Genomic DNA, 19,739 nt, shown 5'->3' on the forward strand with positions numbered 1-19,739 from the left:
CTGACTACGCGGAACTATGTACACAACAGTTTCATTGTATTTCGGTTACAGTTGCTTCCCAGAATTTGCCTTTTGTATCGTTCCCCTCACGATTATTCCTGGTTTGATTCCTATAGGATGAAAGGGTTGAAGCCGTCTCAGTGTAATCCCTTTAAGTACAACAATCAATCAAACAACCAACCATAATTTTCTCCCACGTACGCGAGTATAATGAATACCGCATCGCGTTGGTGTTGTTCCAGGTAACTGGGTAGAGGGATGGCTGTCACGCAGCAAGAGACAGCTCCGCGGGAGAGAGACGGACGTGAGCCGGCGCGGCTCTAGGCATGACCCCGGCGGACGCTGCTGCCGCCTCCGAGCCGCCGCCGCCCCTCGCCCCCGCCGCCCCCGCCGCCGGAGCGGTGCCGGTGCGGCTGCTGTACCTGTACAGCGTACCGGCGCTGCTGCTGCTGTGCGCCGCCTCGGTGGCCGTGAACGCGCGCGTGCTGCTGGCCGCGCGCTGGCTGCGCCGGCCCCTCTCGCCCACGCTGCGCATCAGCCTCAGCCTGGCCGCCGCCGACGCCTTCGCCTCCACCATGTTCGCCGCCGGCCTCCTGCTCAACAGTCTGCTCAAGGCCGCCGCCCACCAGCAGGTCAGCTGACCAAAACTGAGCAGAGCGTTTCCTGCATCTTAAATAAAAGAATTTTGGATGTTAGGCCGCACGTTGTTTGTTGTTGTGGCCTTCAGTCCAGAGACTGCTTTGATGCAGCTCTCCATGCCACTCTATCCTGTGCAAACTCCTTCATCTCCCAGTACCTACTGCAACCTACATCCTTCTGAATCTGCTTAGTTTATTCATCTCTTGGTCTTCCTCTACGATTTTTACCCTCCATGCTACCCTCCAATACTAAATTTGTGATCCCTTGATGCCTCTGAACATGTCCTACCAACCGATCCCTTCTTCTAGTCAAGTTGTGTCGCAAACTCCTCCCCAGTTCTGTTCAACACCTCCGCATTAGTTACGTGATCTACAAATCTAATCTTCAGCATTCTCCTGTAACACCACATTTCGAAAGTAACTATTCTCTTCTTGTCTAAACTATTTATCGTCCACGTTTCACGTCCATACATGGCTACACTCCTTACAAATACTTTCAGAAACGACTTCCTGATACTTAAATCTATACTCGATGTTAACAAATTTCTCTTCGTCAGAAACGCTTTCCTTGCCATTGCCAGTCTGCATTTTATATCCTCTCTACCTCAACAGTTATCAGTTATTTTGCTCCCCAAATAGCAAAACTCATTTACTACTTTGTCTCATTTCCTAAGCTAATTCCCTCAGCATCACACGATTTAATTCGACCACATTCGATTATCCTCGTTTTGCTTTAGTTGATGTTCATCTTATATCCTCCTTTCAAGACGCTGTCCATTCCGTTCAACTGCTCTTCCGGGTCATTTGCTGTCTCTGACAGAAATACAATGTTACCGGCGAATCTCAAAGTTTTTATTTTTTTCTCCGTGGATTTTAATTCCTAATCCGAATTTTTCTTTTGTTTCCTTTACTGCTTGCTCAATATACATATTGAATAACATCGGGGATAGGTTACAACCCTGTCTAACTCCCTTCCCACCCACTGCTTCTATTTCATTCCCTTCGACTCTTGTAACTTCCATCTGGTTTCTGTACAAATTGTAAATAGCCTTTCGCTCCCTGTATTTTACCCCTGCCACTTTCAGAATTTGAAAGAGATTATTCCAGTCAATACTGTCAAAAGCTTTCTCTAAATCTAGAAATGCTAGAAACGTAGGCTTGCCTTTCCTTAATCTATCTTGTAAGATAAGTCGTAGGGTCACTATTGCCTCACGTGTTCCAACATTTCTACGAAATCCAAACTGATCTTCCCCGAGGTCGGCTTCTAGCAGTTTTTCCATTCGTCTGTAAAGAATTTGTGCTGGTATTTTGCAACCGTGACTTATTAAACTGATAGTTCGGTAATTTTCACGTCTGTGAACACCTGCTATCTTTGGTATTGGAATTATTATATTCTTCTTGAAGTCTGAGGTTATTTCGCCTGTCTCATACATCTTACTCACCAGATGGTAGAGTTATGAAACAACAAAATAAGAAAAATATCGACATTTCGATCGAAATTGCAGCGGTTTTCTTCATGATGTCTAACTAACGGATTCTGGTCATGGTCTTCCCTTATACGAGGCCTGGCCAAAGAACACTCCGCGAGTGCCAGCGCTTCGGCCGCGCTGCCGCCTAACGCTCAGCTGAGGGGTGAGGAAGAAGAACAAAATGAAGACTGCAACCAAGCGATACTAAAGTGTCAGCGCGTAGCAGTCTATTTGTAAGACTCCAAGCAGTTTGCTGAGAATACTACTAAATGAAATTAACGTTCTGAATTCGGAATACTGTGGCGTCTATTTATTTGTCCAAAAAAGAAAAAGTGGAAAAGCTACATTGTTCAATACCGGATGGGAATTTCTTTATTTTTCGTTTAGTTCGAAGGCCATGCCGAGTGGTTAATATGCCGTCGTATTATTGTGAGCTGGGAAAAAACAACCACAAAGAGGGTATGATGCACTTGCCTTCCGTGAACGAGAAAGAATGTTGGTAGAACTGAAGCCGGTCAGTAGGAAAAAACTGAGTTAAGGGTTAGTACGGTGTTGACAGAATGTTTTACTGTTGACAACACCAATATCTGAAATGATTATCTTAATTCAAGAGGAGAATCATTTGGTAGCAGATATAGTGATAAGATTGATGGTGTTAAAAAAAGAAAAGTGAAGGATTCCAATGAAAAAGTGAACTTCAGGTCCATGACTTGGAACATACCCGTTAGCTCACGACAGTCATTTACGGACCAGACATAACTAACTACATATCAGCAACTGAAACGTTTCATTATGAGTTCTCAGAGAGATTCCAAGTCACTGCATTACTAAAGAAAGATTTCGATTTATCTGCCAGATTACTTTCACCTTCGGTTGCTAATTTACCTCTTTACTTCCAACCTTAGCTGATAGACGTTCAGGGTAGAACCCAGTCCAGCAACTGTTTGTCCAATCCACGAATTTACAAGGCTTTTGTAAAATGCTATCCAGAGGGCAATATCCTCAACTGCACAGACAAGCTGCATAAGTTACTTCCATATTTGTTTCACCACTTGTGTGCAAACATTTTTTTTCTTTTATTTGGTTTAACAGATTTTAGAACTCATAACAATGTCTGTTTGACTGTAGTGTGAACCACAGTTCCAAAAACATAACAAGTAATATTCTAAAAGCGAAATCTGTAAAACATCACAGCTTTATGCTAAATGCCTGTATGTAAAGCTTTTTGTTGTTCTACTCATCGTATTACCACTATCTACTATAAAAATGAACAGAAGAAAATGAATGCATAAGATTCCCCCATACGCAGGCTTTGACATAACGCCATCTCAGTCGTACACCTGCTCGGAATAGGGCAGTAGTGGGGGAAGCTGGAGGAGCGCTGAGCAGATACGACTGCACTCGAAGAGTACGAGCGCACTCCAGGAGCGCAAATCTTGCGAAGGCTTGGCCTACATAGTGTGATTTAGCTGCCCCTAACGCTGTCGCTTTATGCAAACCTGGCCTTAAAAAACCACAGGTGAGATTTCACTACTCTAAATTGTAACTGCTAGACCTAAATAAAAAATGAACAGGATCCTTTTTGTACAAAATTTATCATAGTTGAATATTGTACTGCGATAAGTTTTCTCTAAAGGCCACGGTTGCCGAGTTATTCTAGTAAAAACGTACGATACTGACCGTCTATGATAACACTCATCCCCCACCAGTCAGGATTTCTAGCAATATTTTGCTGACTATAAGACACTTTTTTCTTCAAAAAATTTCCTCCAAAATTCAGGTGAGTCTCATACTCGAAATTAGTATAAACATTTCCAGTGTTTGATTTAAAATTCGCGCCAGTCTTAAGAATGGCCCTATATTCGACGCCGTGGGAAACATATCTCTGTCTGGCAACATGTGAGTCACCTGGCAGCAGTAGTTCACACCGATGCGACGAACAAGGGTGCGGAGGTTTACAAGCTTGCTGACACAGTCTCCCTCCCGCCCTGCCATCACAAACCCAAAACACTGTCTACCCTATGATGCATCATTGCAGTCCACGGTGGCAATGAACATGAATTGGAAGTGATATCTGCAGCAGTACTATACTTTTTCAGTATCTAATTTAATAATGGAAAAAAGATATTCATATGATTCTGGCTGTAAATTCAAAGTAATAGCATATGCAGAAGAACACGGAAACAGAGTAGTTGAGCGGGCGTTTCGGCACTCCACCAACAGAAAAACCATTCGAGATTAGTGGGCTAGCAAAGGAGAACTGAAAAAAATTAAATAAGACTAAATGTGCAGATAGAGGACTGAATGGGAAATGGCCAAAACTAGAAGATGATGTACAGGGCTATTACAAATGATTGAAGCGATTTCATAAATTCACTGTAGCTCCATTCATTGACATATGGCCACGACACACTACAGATACGTAGAAAAACTCATAAAGTTTTGTTCGGCTGAAGCCGCACATCAGGTTTCTGCCTCCAGAGCGCTCGAGAGCGCAGTGAGACAAAATGGCGACAGGAGCCGAGAATGCGTATGTCGTGCTTGAAATGCACTCGCATCAGTCAGTCATAACAGTGCAACGACACTTCAGGACGAAGTTCAACAAAGATCCACCAACTGCTAACTTCATTCGGCGATAGTATGCGCAGTTTAAAGCTTCTGGATGCCTCTGTAAGAGGAAATCAACGGGTCGGCCTGCAGTGAGCGAAGAAACGGTTGAACGCATGCGGGCAAGTTTCACGCGTAGCCCGCGGAAGTCGACGAATAAAGCAAGCAGGGAGCTAAACGTACCACAGCCGACGGTTTGGAAAATCTTACGGAAAAGGCTAAAGCAGAAGCCTTACCGTTTACAATTGCTACAAGCCCTGACACCCGATGACAAAGTCAAACGCTTTGAATTTTCGGCGCGGTTGCAACAGCTCATGGAAGAGGATGCGTTCAGTGCGAAACCTGTTTTCAGTGATGAAGCAACATTTTTTCTTAATGGTGAAGTGAACAGACACAATGTGCGAATCTGGGCGGTAGAGAATCCTCACGCATTCGTGCAGCAAATTCGCAATTCACCAAAAGTTAACGTGTTTTGTGTAATCTCACGATTTAAAGTTAACGGCCCCTTTTTCTTCTGCGAAGAAAACGTTACAGAACACGTGTATCTGGACATGCTGGAAAATTGGCTCATGCCACAACTGGAGACCGACAGCGCCGGCTTCATCTTTCAACAGGATGGTGCTCCACCGCACTTCCATCATGATGTTCGGCATTTCTTAAACAGGAGATTGGAAAACCGATGGATCGGTCGTGGTGGAGATCATGATCAGCAATTCATGTCATGGCCTCCACGCTCTCCCGACTTACCTCCATGCGATTTCTTTCTGTGGGGTTATGTGAAAGATTCAGTGTTTAAACCTCCTCTACCAAGAAACGTGCCAGAACTGCGAGCTCGCATCAACGATGCTTTCGAACTCATTGATGGGGACATGCTGCGCCGAGTGTGGGAGGAACTTGATTATCGGCTTGATGTCTGCCGAATCACTAAAGGGGCACATATCGAACATTTGTGATTGCCTAAAAAAACTTTTTGAGTTTTTGTATGTGTGTGCAAAGCATTGTGAAAATATCTCAAATAATAAAGTTATTGTAGAGCTGTGAAATCGCTTCAATCATTTGTAATAACCCTGTATTGAAATGGATTCAAGGACATCTTCAAAATGGCATTGGAATTAATACAAAAATGATTCAAATACGTACTCGTAAGCTAGCGCTACAGAGGAACTTAACAGACTTTATGGGTGGAGTTGGCCGCTGCTACTGGTTTATGAGGTGTCATGGATTTAGGATGCCAACCAAACCCGAAGTATCACAGAAACAGCCACAAGATTACGAAGAGAAAATATTATCTTTCCACTGCTTTATTTCAACATCGAAGGAAAACCAGTGTGGAACTAAGCAAGTCAGCGACTAAGAACGAAATTCCACGGACATTTGGCGTGCTAAGTAACAGAACTGTAGCCAAGAAATTTACTAAAACTGTAACTATAAAAACACGTCGACATGAGAAAAGTTACTACTATGTTGTCCTTTCTTGCTGTGCTGACGGTACTAAGCTTAATCAAGTGATCATTTTCAGGCGCAAAACAATGCCAAAACCACCTGAAATATCGCCAGGTGTTGTTGTTTTGGTACAACGGTTGGACGAGGCTGGTATGAAATTATGGATTAACATAATGTGGGAGAGAAGTAAAGGTGCTTTACTGAAGAAGAGTTCTTGTGCTAGCTCAGTTTAGTAGTAATTTGAAAAATTCTTTGAAACAGAAATTGGGACAGGGAAATACGGAGCTTGCTGTTATTCTGGGAGGATTTACTTCACAATTGCCATCTCTTGATGTCTCGATAAATAAACCGTTTAAAGTGTATATGAGAGAGGACTTGAAAAACTGGTTGATGGATGAAACCCAAGATGTATTCATACCGAAGGGAGCTTTAAAACGACCTGCAATCAAACAAGTGTGTCAGTGGATGGAACTGTCGTGGTCTAGAGTGACGGAAGACATTATTGTTAAATCTGTCAAGACCTGCAGCATAAGTAACGCTCTGGATGGCAGTGCAGACCATCTATGAAAAGGACAACGATGACGACGAAGAGTAAGGAGAGGAAGAAGAATCTTTAGATGACAATTTTCAGGGATTTTAACGGCCATTTCGGTTTTTTAAACTAAGTACTTTTAATCTGGCTTTTCAATCTAATAATAAAAAAGATAAAAATGTTGTTTAAAAAAATAGCTTAAAAATTAAGCTTCGTCTTATATATAGTCCGTAGCGTACTACAGCCCTTAAAATACGGACGTTATTTTGTTCCTGGCACTCCCTCCTACAACTGTATGAAAGTTTCTTGCTACAAGAACTGTTCGACCTGTTTGGTCTTCATTGACATGCCTTATTCCGCCACAAGCTTAGTAGAGCACTTATAAATTGTAAAACTAACGATCGTATAAATTGTAGCTGAAAACGTTTCAACAGCGTAAAATAAGCGGATGCGTCCACATACTCTACAGGCCTTGTGACTACGAAAGTACTGTGCTTGTAAGGGCTATATTTGGATCGAATTGTCAATGTAATTAGTTGTAGTGTTACGTTTACAAAAGTCATTTTCTCCTACATTAATTTTACTGGTACGTTTAAGTCAATAGCTATAATGAGAGAGCCGACTATGCTGGTGCCATAATAGCCGAGTCAGCTGAGTCCAAAAAAGGTCGAATATCGAGAATAGTCCGTGTAGTCGGAAATTGTACAGAGGTTGGAGGGAGCGCTACGAATAAGGTACTAGAAACCACGGCGTGAGCAAATAGTGCTGCCCTCGAGGTGCGTTTGAAGGTCACTTTTGAAGGTTTCTCTTGAATAACTCGACAACAGTGGTCCCTAATGTCAACTTACACCGGTACAAAATTTAACTAAATTATATTTTCTACAGGAACTTCATATTAATTTTTTCTGCAGGACAAATAGTTTGCGCATAACGAGTGAGGGAATACAAAAATATCGCCCGTGGGTTATGAAAGCCAGTTGTAACATTACAGATTGCATAAACACGAGCGATAGGGGCGGCCAGCTCACCCTGTATACTGCCTTACTTGGGTTTCCAGTTGGCTGCCAACGTCACAAGTGTGCGTTGCCATAAGCCAATTCAAAGAAAGGATTAAAACATTTTTACCTGTGCTAAACTGGTAGGTGACTGGTAAGCAACAGCGAATCGGCAGCTTGTACCCCGGGGTACCGTCTTTTGCAGCGAGATGTTAAGGCTGCATTGCAGAGCTCCTGTGGCTACTTCCCGGGTTCGATTCCCGGCGGGGTCAGGGATTTTCTCTGCATCGTGATGGCTGGGTGTTGTGTGCTGTCCTTAGGTTAGTTAGGTTTAAGTAGTTCTAAGTTCTAGGGGACTTGTGACCACAGCAGTTGAGTCCCATAGTGCTCAGAGCCATTTTTTTCTTGTGGCTACTTGTTTATACTGTTGATTCCTCGTAATGAAGAGCTGATCGCTAGCGAACACATTCCGCGCAATGGACGTATTTTTCACTACTTTTAATACATCAGCCTCAGATTGATGGTGTTCAGCAATAGCTGATTTGCTGTCTTGCCCCAGTCGAACCTAACGTTCATGCTCTAGTAACATACGAGAGTTAACCGGTGTCCTGATTTCACCTACGTAGAGTTTGATGCACTCACATTGAAGTTCATAGACAGCTTCTAGGTCAGAGCATCTAAGGAATCCTTTCTAGCCCTTAACAGATCTCAGATAAGACAGTATACAGAAGAAGAACATCACCAGAATCCAGCAATTAGTTCCCCTGAAGGACACCGTCAAACACCAACATTTCAGTTGTTTTAATGTTTCGTGATGATACGACCTAACACCCAAATGATTATATTTCAATTGACGCTGACCATGGAAGTCCACGAACTTACATTTTTTCCAAATTTCTTTCTGATACTTTTGTTAATATTAGAATTTTAAATGTGGCTTCGCTTCAGTAACGGTACACACATGTTTGGAAAATAGCAGGCAACCAATGGCTGGACTAAAGATTTATTAATATTTTACCAAAGTTCCAGCAAATATAAATTAAATCGAAATAGTCAGCAACCAGCTGCATAAAAGAAACTTAATTTCTTAAGCAGTTTTGGGCACTTACCACCCTTCTTGAGAAGGCTGTACAGGGAAACACATCACAAGCCAGTGACGTCAGATAAGAATATAAAAATGATGAAGAAAAGTTTAAAGATTTAAAAAACTTAAAGACAAAGAAGTCATATGTGCCCATATGCATCCGTTGGGTGTGTCAACAAAAAGTTGCATGCAGCAAATTGCCGTGTTCCTAAAAAAAGTACCGGAGCAGTAAGTAATAGATATATACAATACAGTAAGAGCTCGTGAATGTTTTACATGTGGTTCATAATGCCTGTATAAAAATGGTACAAGGTGGCGAAACAGCACCTGCTGAAACCGTGCTAACAGGAGCTAATAAGCCAATGACATACATATCATGAAACTGGTCCGGGGTTGGGGATGAAAGTACGATAAAATAATAAAAATGAAACAGTACACAACTATTCTTGCCATAATACATAAACAATAATTTAAGTGGATTTAAGGGGAGTAATAAGTAATACAAAAGCATAGTTTATATAAACGATAAGTGGCGCTGTAGATGGGAAATTTGGAAATTAATCTCCAAACAGCTGTTGTGAGGCGAGTAGATGCTAGTAGGGAGCCTGCCAACAAAAACAAAGAGCGAAGCGCATAATGGCGCTAGAGCTTAAGACTGGAGTTTTCTCAGTCATTAGCTAACATTAAGTATCGGAACGTTAGGCATTTGTAGTCGTAAGCAGTAAAACATTTTCAGCTATAAGTGGTTAGCCACTTACATTGCCAAGTAGTTAACCATTTATTATTGCAGGTACCAAACTATCTACAATATACAGGTGGTGATTTATTGTGCTATTGATGGCTTTCTCTATGTAAGTAATGATCTATAGAAAATCTACTCTTAAAGTTCCACCGCGTTGAGTGGCCGCGCGGTTTGAGGCGCCATGTCACGGATTGCCCGGCCCCGCCCGCCGGAGGTTCGAGTTCTCCCTCGGACATGGGTGTGTATGTTGTTCTTAGCATAAGTTAGTTTAAGTAGTGTGTAAGTCTAGGGACTGATGACCTCAGCAGTTTGATTCGTTAGGAATTCACAACCATTTGAGCATCTTAAAATAGGAGATGCTTTACTCTATAGTTGCGATTAATGTTTACTGTTAATAAGCACTTTTAGTCATTCACGGTCAGATAGTCAAACGTACAGTACTTATTTCACACATCGTATGTAGAAAATTGGAAATTTGTGGTAAGGACTATGGGACCAAACTGCTGAGGTCATCACTCTTTAGGCTTACGCACTACTTAATCTAATTTAAACTAACTTATACTAAGGACAACACACACACCCATGCCCAAGGGAGGACTAGAACCTCCGACGGGGAGACCCGCGAGAACCGCGACAAGACGCCTCAGATCGCACGGCTACCCCGCGCGGCACATCTTATGTGAATGTTGCTATTTTTATTAACTTCACGAAACATATTTAGGACCTTGTATACATTTCTCAAGTCGTGATTCCTCTGTATCAAAACTACATAACGATGCTTACATTTCCTTTCGCCTACAGTTTATTCTGAGTCATCGTTTTAGCTATTGACTAGGAATTGTATCTCCATTTACTCCATTTATTTCTTCTCGCCCCTTCATCCACCTCCGGTGCCGTTTGCGCGGCCATATTTTCAACTGCCACTCTATTGAAAACCTCTACACCAACTCAGCGACGCGTTCTAAAACTTACAGTACAATTTTTTTTTTTTTTTTGGTTATCAGTCTACTGACTGGTTTGATGCGGCCCGCCACGAATTCCTTTCCTGTGCTAACCTCTTCATCTCAGAGTAGCACTTGCAACCTACGTCCTCAAAAATGGTGCAAATGGCTCTGAGCACTATGGGACTTAACATCTATGGTCATCAGTCCCCTAGAACGTAGAACTACCTAAACCTAACTAACCTAAGGACATCACACACATCCATGCCCGAGGCGGGATTCGAACCTGCGACCGCAGCAGTCAAGCGGTTCCGAACTGAGCGCCTAGAACCGCGAGACCACCGCGGCCGCCCCTACGTCCTCAATTATTTGCTTGACGTATTCCAATCTCTGTCTTCCTCTACAGTTTTTTCCCTCTACAGCTCCCTCTAGTACCATGGAAGTCATTCCCTCATGTCTTAGAAGATGTCCTATCATCCCGTCCCTTCTCCTTATCAGTGTTTTCCACATATTCCTTTCCTCTCCGATTCTGCGTAGAACCTCCTCATTCCTTACCTTATCAGTCCACCTAATTTTCAACATTCGTCTAAAGCACCACATCTCAAATGCTTCGGTTCTCTTCTGTTCCGGTTTTCCCACAGTCCATGTTTCACTACCATACAATGCTGTACTCCAGACGTACATCCTCAGAAATTTCTTCCTCAAATTAAGGCCGGTATTTGATATTAGTAGACTTATCTTGGCCAGAAATGCCTTTTTTGCCATAGAAAGTCTGCTTTTGATGTCCTCCTTGCTCCGTCCGTCATTGGTTATTTTACTGCCTAGGTAGCAGAATTCCTTAACTTCATTGACTTCGTGACCATCAATCCTGATGTTAAGTTTCTCGCTGTTCTCATTTCTAGTACTTCTCATTACCTTCGTCTTTCTTCGACTCATTCCTAGTCCATACTGTGTACTCATTATACTGTTCATTCCGTACAGCAGATCATTTAATTCTTCTTCACTTTCACTGAGGATAGCAATGTCATCAGCGTATCGTATCATTGATATCCTTTCACCTTGTATTTTAATTCCACAGTACCATACAACTGATATAAAAACAATTCTTCAACGAAACGTACTTGCTACCTGCATATATTCCACTAGTTGTTGGCTTATTAAATATAATTGTCTCCATGCTTCTTTCCCTCTACAGTAACGTTCCGATATTCAGTATTAGCTAATAATTGAGAAACGTCTCTCCACTTAATCCAGTTACAAATTCAAGCCCCATTATGGGCTTCGCACTTTATTTTTGTTGACAGACTCCCTACTAGCATCTACTCGCCCCACTACAGCTGTTTAGAGATTAGTTTCCATATTTCCCATCTACAGCGCCACTTGTCGTTTATATAAACTAGGCTTATTACTCGCCTTACTTCCGTGTTTACATCGCTGTACTTGTGCTTCGCCTAGTGCTGGCCGTCCGATACCTCCATGTTCGTTCCTATTCCTTGGGATCTGATCGCTCCTTCTGGTAGTACTGCTGCTACTTCGAATTTCGGTTGTTTAACCGAAATTTCGTCACTGAATTAATCATGGCTACAAACCTCAGGAAGAATACTCTGGTATTTGCTTTTGACAAGGAATCCCTTCCTATTCAGTCGACATCCCTGGAAATAGAAGACTGGATTACACAGGTAATTGGTCTCAATCTGAAACATTCCATACCTGGCAACAGGATCAGGAGAAATACTGTGTTTTTGTCAAGTTATTCAGTGCTGGGATTGTTGATAAATCTCTTCAGAAAAGCAAGAACACTCACCAAACGGCTCCTTCGGTGGCTCCCACGCCTAGGCTCACGCCGGTAGCAGACATTGTCAGTGCAGTTGAACAGGCTGCTGCGCGACTACCACCCGAAGCAGCTGAAGAAGTACGCCGGGAAACCTAAGCCAATCAAGTCGAATATTACCAGCAGAGAAATGGCAGCCACTCGAGACCTGAGACAGAGCCCTGAGATTGTTGTCTTACCGGCTGACAAAGGCAATGCTACGGTTGTTCTTTCCCATAAGGACTACAATGAGAAGATTCAGAGCCTGCCAAAAGACGAACCTTACAGGAGGATCAACGTTGACCCCACAAAGAAGGTGGAGAACAAGACTAGGGCTCTTCTCAAGGACGCGGATTTACCAGGGGGTGTCGCCAAGAAATTGACACCTCAAGGTACTCTCTAAAGTCCACAAAGAAGGGGTGCCATTACGCCCCATTGTCAGCAAAATTAGGGCACCTACATATTACCTGGCAGAATTACTAAGCCCTTATGTGGGTAAATGCCCTCATCACGTTTTTAATTCTGTGGATTTCGTAAAATGTCTTGACAACTTCAAGCTGAAAGACTCAGATATCCTGGTGAGTTTTGACGTTGTTTCATTATTCACCAGGGTGCCTCTTGGAGAGTAAGTTGAGCTTATTGCACAGAAATTGGACGAGAAGACGACAGACCTTTTCAGACACGTTCTGACCTCCACGTATTTTCTCTTTAATGGAGAATACTATGAACAAACAGAAGGAGTCACAATGGGGAGCCCACTCTCGCCTGTGGTCGTGAATTTCCATATGGAGTAGTTCGAGGAGGAAGCTTTGGCGTTATCCAAATGGAAACCTACTTGTTTTCTCCGTTATGTGGATGACACGTTCGTGATCAGGCCCCATGCAAGTGAGAAGGTCCTAGACTTCCTTACACACCTGAACTCCATACATCCGAACATCAAATTCTCTATGGAGCCCGAAGCAGAAGGAAGACTACCATTCCTGGACGTCAAGAGAAGATGGCACCCTGGGCCACGGGATGTACAGGAAGAAAACACTCACCGCCCTGTATTTGCATGCGGATAGCTACCATCACCCTTCGCAGAGGAATGGGATGTTAAAAACACTGGTGCACAGGGCGCGCACCATCTCTGACGCAGATAACACTTCAAAACTTTATTCCGGAAAAACGGGTACTCTAAATAACAGATCAGACTCGCTCTCCGCCCCACCTCTACAGTACAGCGTGTTGAGATGGAAGAAGACACGGAGGAAGAGATAGCCACTGCCTATATACCGTATACTGTCGCACTATCGGGGAAAATAGGACAAATATTGAGTAAACACCGAGTAGGAACTGTCTTTTGCCCACCCAATAAAACAAGAGCATTATTGGGCAGTGTCAAAGATGATCTCGGTTTGCGGAAGGCTGGCGTATACCATATTCCGCGTCAGTTTGGGAAGACTTAGACTGGACAGACAGTGAGCACCATCGAAGATCGTTAACGAGAACTCAGAAGCACACTCGACTTAGGTACCCCAACAAGTCGGCGGTCGCAGAGCGCTATTTGACCGAAAATCACGAAATGGACTACCAACATACCAGGGTCTTGGCAAAGAAATCTAAATACTGGGACAGCGTCGTTAGAGAGGCTATCGAAATTCGCACCAGGGATGATCAACCGAGATTGCTGCTATAACCTCAGTAAGGCATGGGAACCAGCATTGAGTCTAATTAAAAAGATGCTCAGCAAATAAAACGAACGGGTGACCAGGGCGGACGAGGCAGTCACACCGAGGCGACCTCAGACGCCGACGCCAGCGTCTCAGCGACAGCTGACGCGTGGCAGCGGGCGCGGATCGCAGAGAGAACGCCTCGCCGAGGGAGGGGATTTAAGACTGCCACCCACCTTCAGGAGCTCTTAATTTTATTTTAATTATCATTTTTTTTAACCTTATTTTATTGTATTTATCATCTATTTATTTATTATTATTATTTTAACAAAGGTGAATGAATGAGTGTGAGAATGTGTTAACTGTATATGTATGTGTGAGTACATGTATATAATGTGTGAGCGAATAAATATATATATATATATATATATATATATATATATATATATATATATATATATATATATATATAAACAGAAAAAAGGAAAAAATAAGAAAAAAATACAAACACAAAAAAAATTATCATGCAGCTAACGTATTTTAAATCATTTAAAAGCAGAAAAATATATGACAACCAAAAAGCTATTGTTTTAATGTTAATTTTTTATTATTGAAGGCTTAGCCGCATGGCTTGAACTTCTATTTTCAGACTGGGCAATCCTTGATGCCCCAATATATTCTGCAGCGTGTTCAGGAGCTCAGTTCGTCAGGGCACCTGACGGTTGCTAAATGACTGATTGCCGAAATATTGTGCCCGTTGGACACTATGGACCGGCAGTACACCCTCGGGCTGTTCGAGCAAGAAATACGCCGCGAGTAGCCGAAGATTCACAGTTATGAAAACTATTTAAGCCTGTAGTAATGCAGGGGGAGTAATTTTAATCTGCCATACTCCATAAATTTTCGTGGCGAGCCCAATAAAACTTGAATATTGATCATATCTATAATAGTTTAGGATTTACTGTTAAAGTGAAGCTTTGATTATTTAAATATGTTAAAATGTAAAATAAAGTAGAATAAGCTGCTGCCAATCAGATAGACGGCGCGCGGGAAACGCGCCCGGGGACGGGCAGAAGGACAGTGCTGGAGGAGACGAGAAAGCCGACGGTCGGTCTTTAGGTAGCTAGGAAGTGAAACGACTTAGAAAATGCCGTGTTGTGTCGTATCGCGGGACTTAGTCTCTGAGCGGTGAGCAGCCGCGCGCTTGGTGTGAACTCTAACTTTCTGCATAGATTACTTGTATTTCACGTTGAGATTGTGAATGATCTATCTGTATCAAATAGATATGCGCCCGAGTGTAACAGTAACGCTAAATACGAACACTTTCGCTATTACTTTCCTTTCTGAATTAACATTATTCTAACCAAATCGCAACTGTGTGGCCTACATCATTTAAGGATCGTTAATTTCGTTCCCGATGTTTTTATTACTGTTATTGTATGTCATATTAACTTTGTATTTCGCAAACTTGAAAATTTGACCAAAGGGTGGCAAGTGTCTGATTTAGGGCGTGTAATGGGACACGTGTGGATCAACCGATAGATGAGTTTGAACCAAGACATTTCGACGAAGGGCAAACGCGTGTCAGCCCGACCATCTCAGTGATGTTAGCTCGCATGATTCTCCCATACTGGGTAGACCGTCCCATGGCGTCTTGTGTGTGGCTATTTGAAGTATTTGCAGAAAGGCAAAAATGTTGAGGTTAGTTATACTCAGGGGGCCGTAGGCAGGTCAAGGCATAGAGTGACCACCAGGGGATGTTGGCACCCGCCCAACATTCATCGGCTGTGAAGTAGGCTGCTGCAATCCAACTTCTGCGAAACTGTTCTTATGGCCAAAGGAGGCGCTCTTGACTTAATGAGATTGACAGACTGCCTTCCGCTAAGAAAAGAGGCCATAGATACGTTTCCAGTGACACAATAACCCCGTGAAGCGAGTACAAGGCTTCCCTTCCAATCTCACCACTCCAGTATATCCAATGAAATAACCGCGAAATAGCATCAAAATGAATTAATATCACAAAATATTAAGTGATACTAAAATCACGTCGCAAAAGTAACGTCACATAGTTAAGTGGAGCCCGATGATGGAATGTCCTGCATCCCTCATGTACCAGAGATAGATACTACAACAGTATTTTATTGTGTGAATGTAGGTGGAGAAGGGACCACAGAGCATGGGCTGTAGTTGTAACGGTAGAGATGTGCACGGCAATACAACTCTAAGTACGATGCCATAGAGTTGTAAACTTAGAACATTAAAGAGTGAGAAATGATGTAGTCAGCTTTGATGATTTGCAATGTCCATAGCGTAGAACAAGTAACTAATAACTGCCAGCATTCCTGACTGACGAAATGGGGCGACAAACAAACTACTAGTTCTGATACATTGTGATGAAAGCTGAGCAGTGTACCACTAATGCCAGGCATGTGCTTGTGATGCAGGTAATTGTTGGGACCACATTCTGCTCAGTTATGAGTATGTAACTGCCATAATAGGATACTGGGTCCACGCTGGAATCTGCCTGACCACATGGGTGGTTGTCAGGTGCTGGCATTGAGTATATGTTGACTGGCGTGCGCAAATTCAGTGGCAGTGATGGTGCAGGTGAGATATGCATATCTCTCTCCATCATGATGTAGAATATGTTTAAATAAAGACACGAATGCATACTTCGATTATTCCTATTATACTACACATGACAGTGGCAAATGTTCGAAAATTATATAGGCTGAACCAGCGAGCTATACAGCTTTAAAATTAGAGACAAAAGTGGTCTAGTTCTGACAGACAGTGGGCTTCATATCATTTTGTATATAGTGCAAGTGGATATTCGAAATTTTCGACATTTTAAACTTAGGACAAGCATGTTTCTAATTTTCTCACGATTTTAATGCTGGTAGATATGAGATCTTGGGTTTGAAACTACAGGAAACTGGGGTGGAGAGGCGCTTTTTAAACATAATGGAGAACGGGTGAGGTTAAATTGTTAAGATGTGTGAGGGGGCTCCCCCAGGATTCCATTTCCACCCATCATTTCAGACATTCTAGGGCTAGACTTTGAGAACCGGCTGAGGCCCAGGGTCTGCCATGTCAGATTTTCAACTGTCAAGGTATTTCCTCATATAGGGTTTTACAATTACCTACCATTGTATGCATACGACAACCTACTTACGCACTGACATCCCAGGAGGAAGGGAAAGTACTGGATATTTTCATTTTACTGCCAGTTTTGGAGTTTCCCACCAATTTAGACATAGGGCATTTGGTCTTTGTCATATGGGTGAGGAGAGATCCAGCAACATTGCACGATGGGGGAGGGGAAAATATGGGTAACTCTGGCAAAAATACAAACAACACCAGAGCAACCGTATCCGTACTACTTCTAGTGAATCAGTAATCCACAAACAGATATTTCATCGACATGTTTGCACTGTACCATCCTGGTTCGAATATGGTTTCCCATATGCATAAGTAAAAACGTGAAACAGAAACATCAAATCCGTCCTGCAGGATTGCTGCAGTCATACTAAATGCAGCTGTTACTGGTGTACCATAGATACAACACGTCTTTGCGTAGGCCCACGACTCTTTAATCCTTTGTCTGCTGGAGGCGCGCCATCTGCTTGGCGCACTGACGCGCCGAGGCCTGCGGCGTAATCCGGCTCTGTGCCCCGCCAGCCCACCCCTCGGAGCCGCCTCCAGGGCCGGATCGGGCCGGGCCGCGCCGCGCCGCGCAACCCGCCCTCTGCTGAACACTTCTCGGCTGATTACGACTCGCGCAGTGCCAACGTGAATTTTTGGCGACTTTGAGCCGTAATATCTCGCGCAATAGTTTTAGTAAAGAAATAAAATTTGGCCATCTTGTACAACTTTATGCGCTCTCTTAAGAATAATAATGAAAAGAATTTTGCGAGCCATATTGAGCTAGAAAACTGTAGGTAAATCGGCCAAAAAAATAGGCACCCAAAAAAATTTCGAAGTATGCTTTCTTGCATCTCCGGAACTAATGCTATGACGAATGTGAAACTTGGCAAGAAGTTTCATTTCCATACCACTTTTCAGTACTGAATGAATTACGCGCAAATATGAATATGTTGTACAAACGTCATAAATGCGGTATTTTCGTTCTGCTTTTGCTAAAATTTATGCTCTGTAAAACATACCAAGCTGTACAACTGGGCCGGTCGCGGTGGCCGTGAGGTTCTAGGCGCTTCAGTCCGGAACCGCAGGACTGCTACGGTTGCAGGTTCGAATCCTGCCTCGGGCATGGATGTATGTGATGTCCTTAGGTTAGTTAAGTTTAAGTAGTTCTAAGTTCTAGGGGACTGATGACCTAAGATGTTAAGTCCCATAGTGCTCAGAGCCATTTGAACCATTTCGTACAACTGGCATGAAAGTTGAGCGCGAAATGTAAACTTCGGATTTGTATATCTAGTAGAGTGAACGCATGATGAAAATGAAATTTAGAGTGCAATAGATTGACAGCACACAAAATAAAAATTTTTATTCCCCTACTATTTTTCAATAATCTACAAATTAGCCCAAAAGATGTTGATTTTTTATGAAAAGATGAAAGCAGGGTACATTCGATACTTCCTGTACTAAAACCGTTTTCTGTTAATGCTTCAAGGCCATTCTCATTCGAACAGCAAATTTTAAGCCCCCCACCCTCCACAGAACAATGAGTTTAATTTACAATATTGGCTAGTAACAGGAGCAAAGTAGCAAGAAAAATCGCACTGAGAACAGAGTTTTAACATTGGCATCTTGTTTCTTCTTGATCAAAGACGTTTAACTCAGTTATGGAAAACAAGTTTTGTACAAAAAATGGTTCAAATGGCTCTGAGCACTAAGGGACTTAAGTTCGGAGGTCATGAGTCCCTTAGAACTTAGAGCTACTTAAACCTAACTAATCTAAGGACACCACACACATCCATGCCCGAGGTAGGATTCGAACCTGCGACCGTAGCCGTCGCGTGGTTCCAGACTGTAGCGCCTAGAACCGCTCGGCCAACCCGGCCGGCTGTTTTGTACAGGTAGACCGAATGTGATCTATATTTGAACTACTAAGGATAATAGAATATAACTGTCCATGTTACGCGTCAATAATTTAAATGTATCGTACACAGATTAATATATGGATTTTGTTAAACCGGCGCAATGTACTCGGCATAATTACATTTGCCACAGTACAGATATTCATTTGACAGTAAACTGCTACATATGAAGAAGTCAGGCTTCGTTTGAATAATTTTACATCTGTTGCATCTATTTCCCATCCTTTTCCATCCGGGCTTTGGACCGGCACTGGCGAAGTTAAAAACAGATTTGTATTTGTTTTACATTTTTCCCTTTATTTTAGTAATTCATTCAGCAGTGTCAACAAATTTTCTCAAATTTAATTCCCAATGATTAATAATGCTTCTTTCTATGGTAAGTCTCAAAGCAGGACGCAACACATAATGGAACGTTGCAATTTTTGCATTGCTATCTAGTTTCTCGGCGCACTTTCTCTTTCGTGCAAATCACGCATCTGCGCATTAGCGTACTTTCCTGTAAATGTTCAGTCACGATAACAGCCGGAAAATGTATCCCTGTGAATCGCAGAGGATTCTCGTCATCATCGCGCCTTCCCTTATCAGCTCTTTTCCGTACTGTAGCATATTTTTTCTACAGTCTCTCTGACGAGAGAAAGGTGAAACTCTCCGAGTGCCATTTTTCACCCTGTTACCGACTGGTGGAGAGCATGAGCATTTAGAGTGCACAAATTCAGAATGTGAAAAAAATATTTCTTGAACTATTTCACAGTCCTATGCACCGATC

At 42.7% G+C, this 19,739-nt stretch overlaps 1 protein-coding gene across 1 annotated transcript in view; it reads left to right on the forward strand.

Moving 5' to 3' along the window:
* Positions 1 to 398: 398 nt before the first annotated feature.
* Positions 399 to 19,739, forward strand: part of LOC126188477 (beta-3 adrenergic receptor-like) — a gene marked incomplete at its 5' end in the record, with an annotated part of 177,236 nt that continues 157,895 nt past the window's right edge. The window contains one exon of the mRNA XM_049930080.1: positions 399 to 632. Within this exon, the coding sequence (XP_049786037.1) occupies positions 399 to 632 (234 nt within the window). The remainder of the gene's footprint in view (positions 633 to 19,739) is intronic.

This window comes from Schistocerca cancellata, chromosome 5 (assembly GCF_023864275.1).
Source record: "Schistocerca cancellata isolate TAMUIC-IGC-003103 chromosome 5, iqSchCanc2.1, whole genome shotgun sequence".
NCBI classification, from domain to species: domain Eukaryota; kingdom Metazoa; phylum Arthropoda; class Insecta; order Orthoptera; family Acrididae; genus Schistocerca; species Schistocerca cancellata.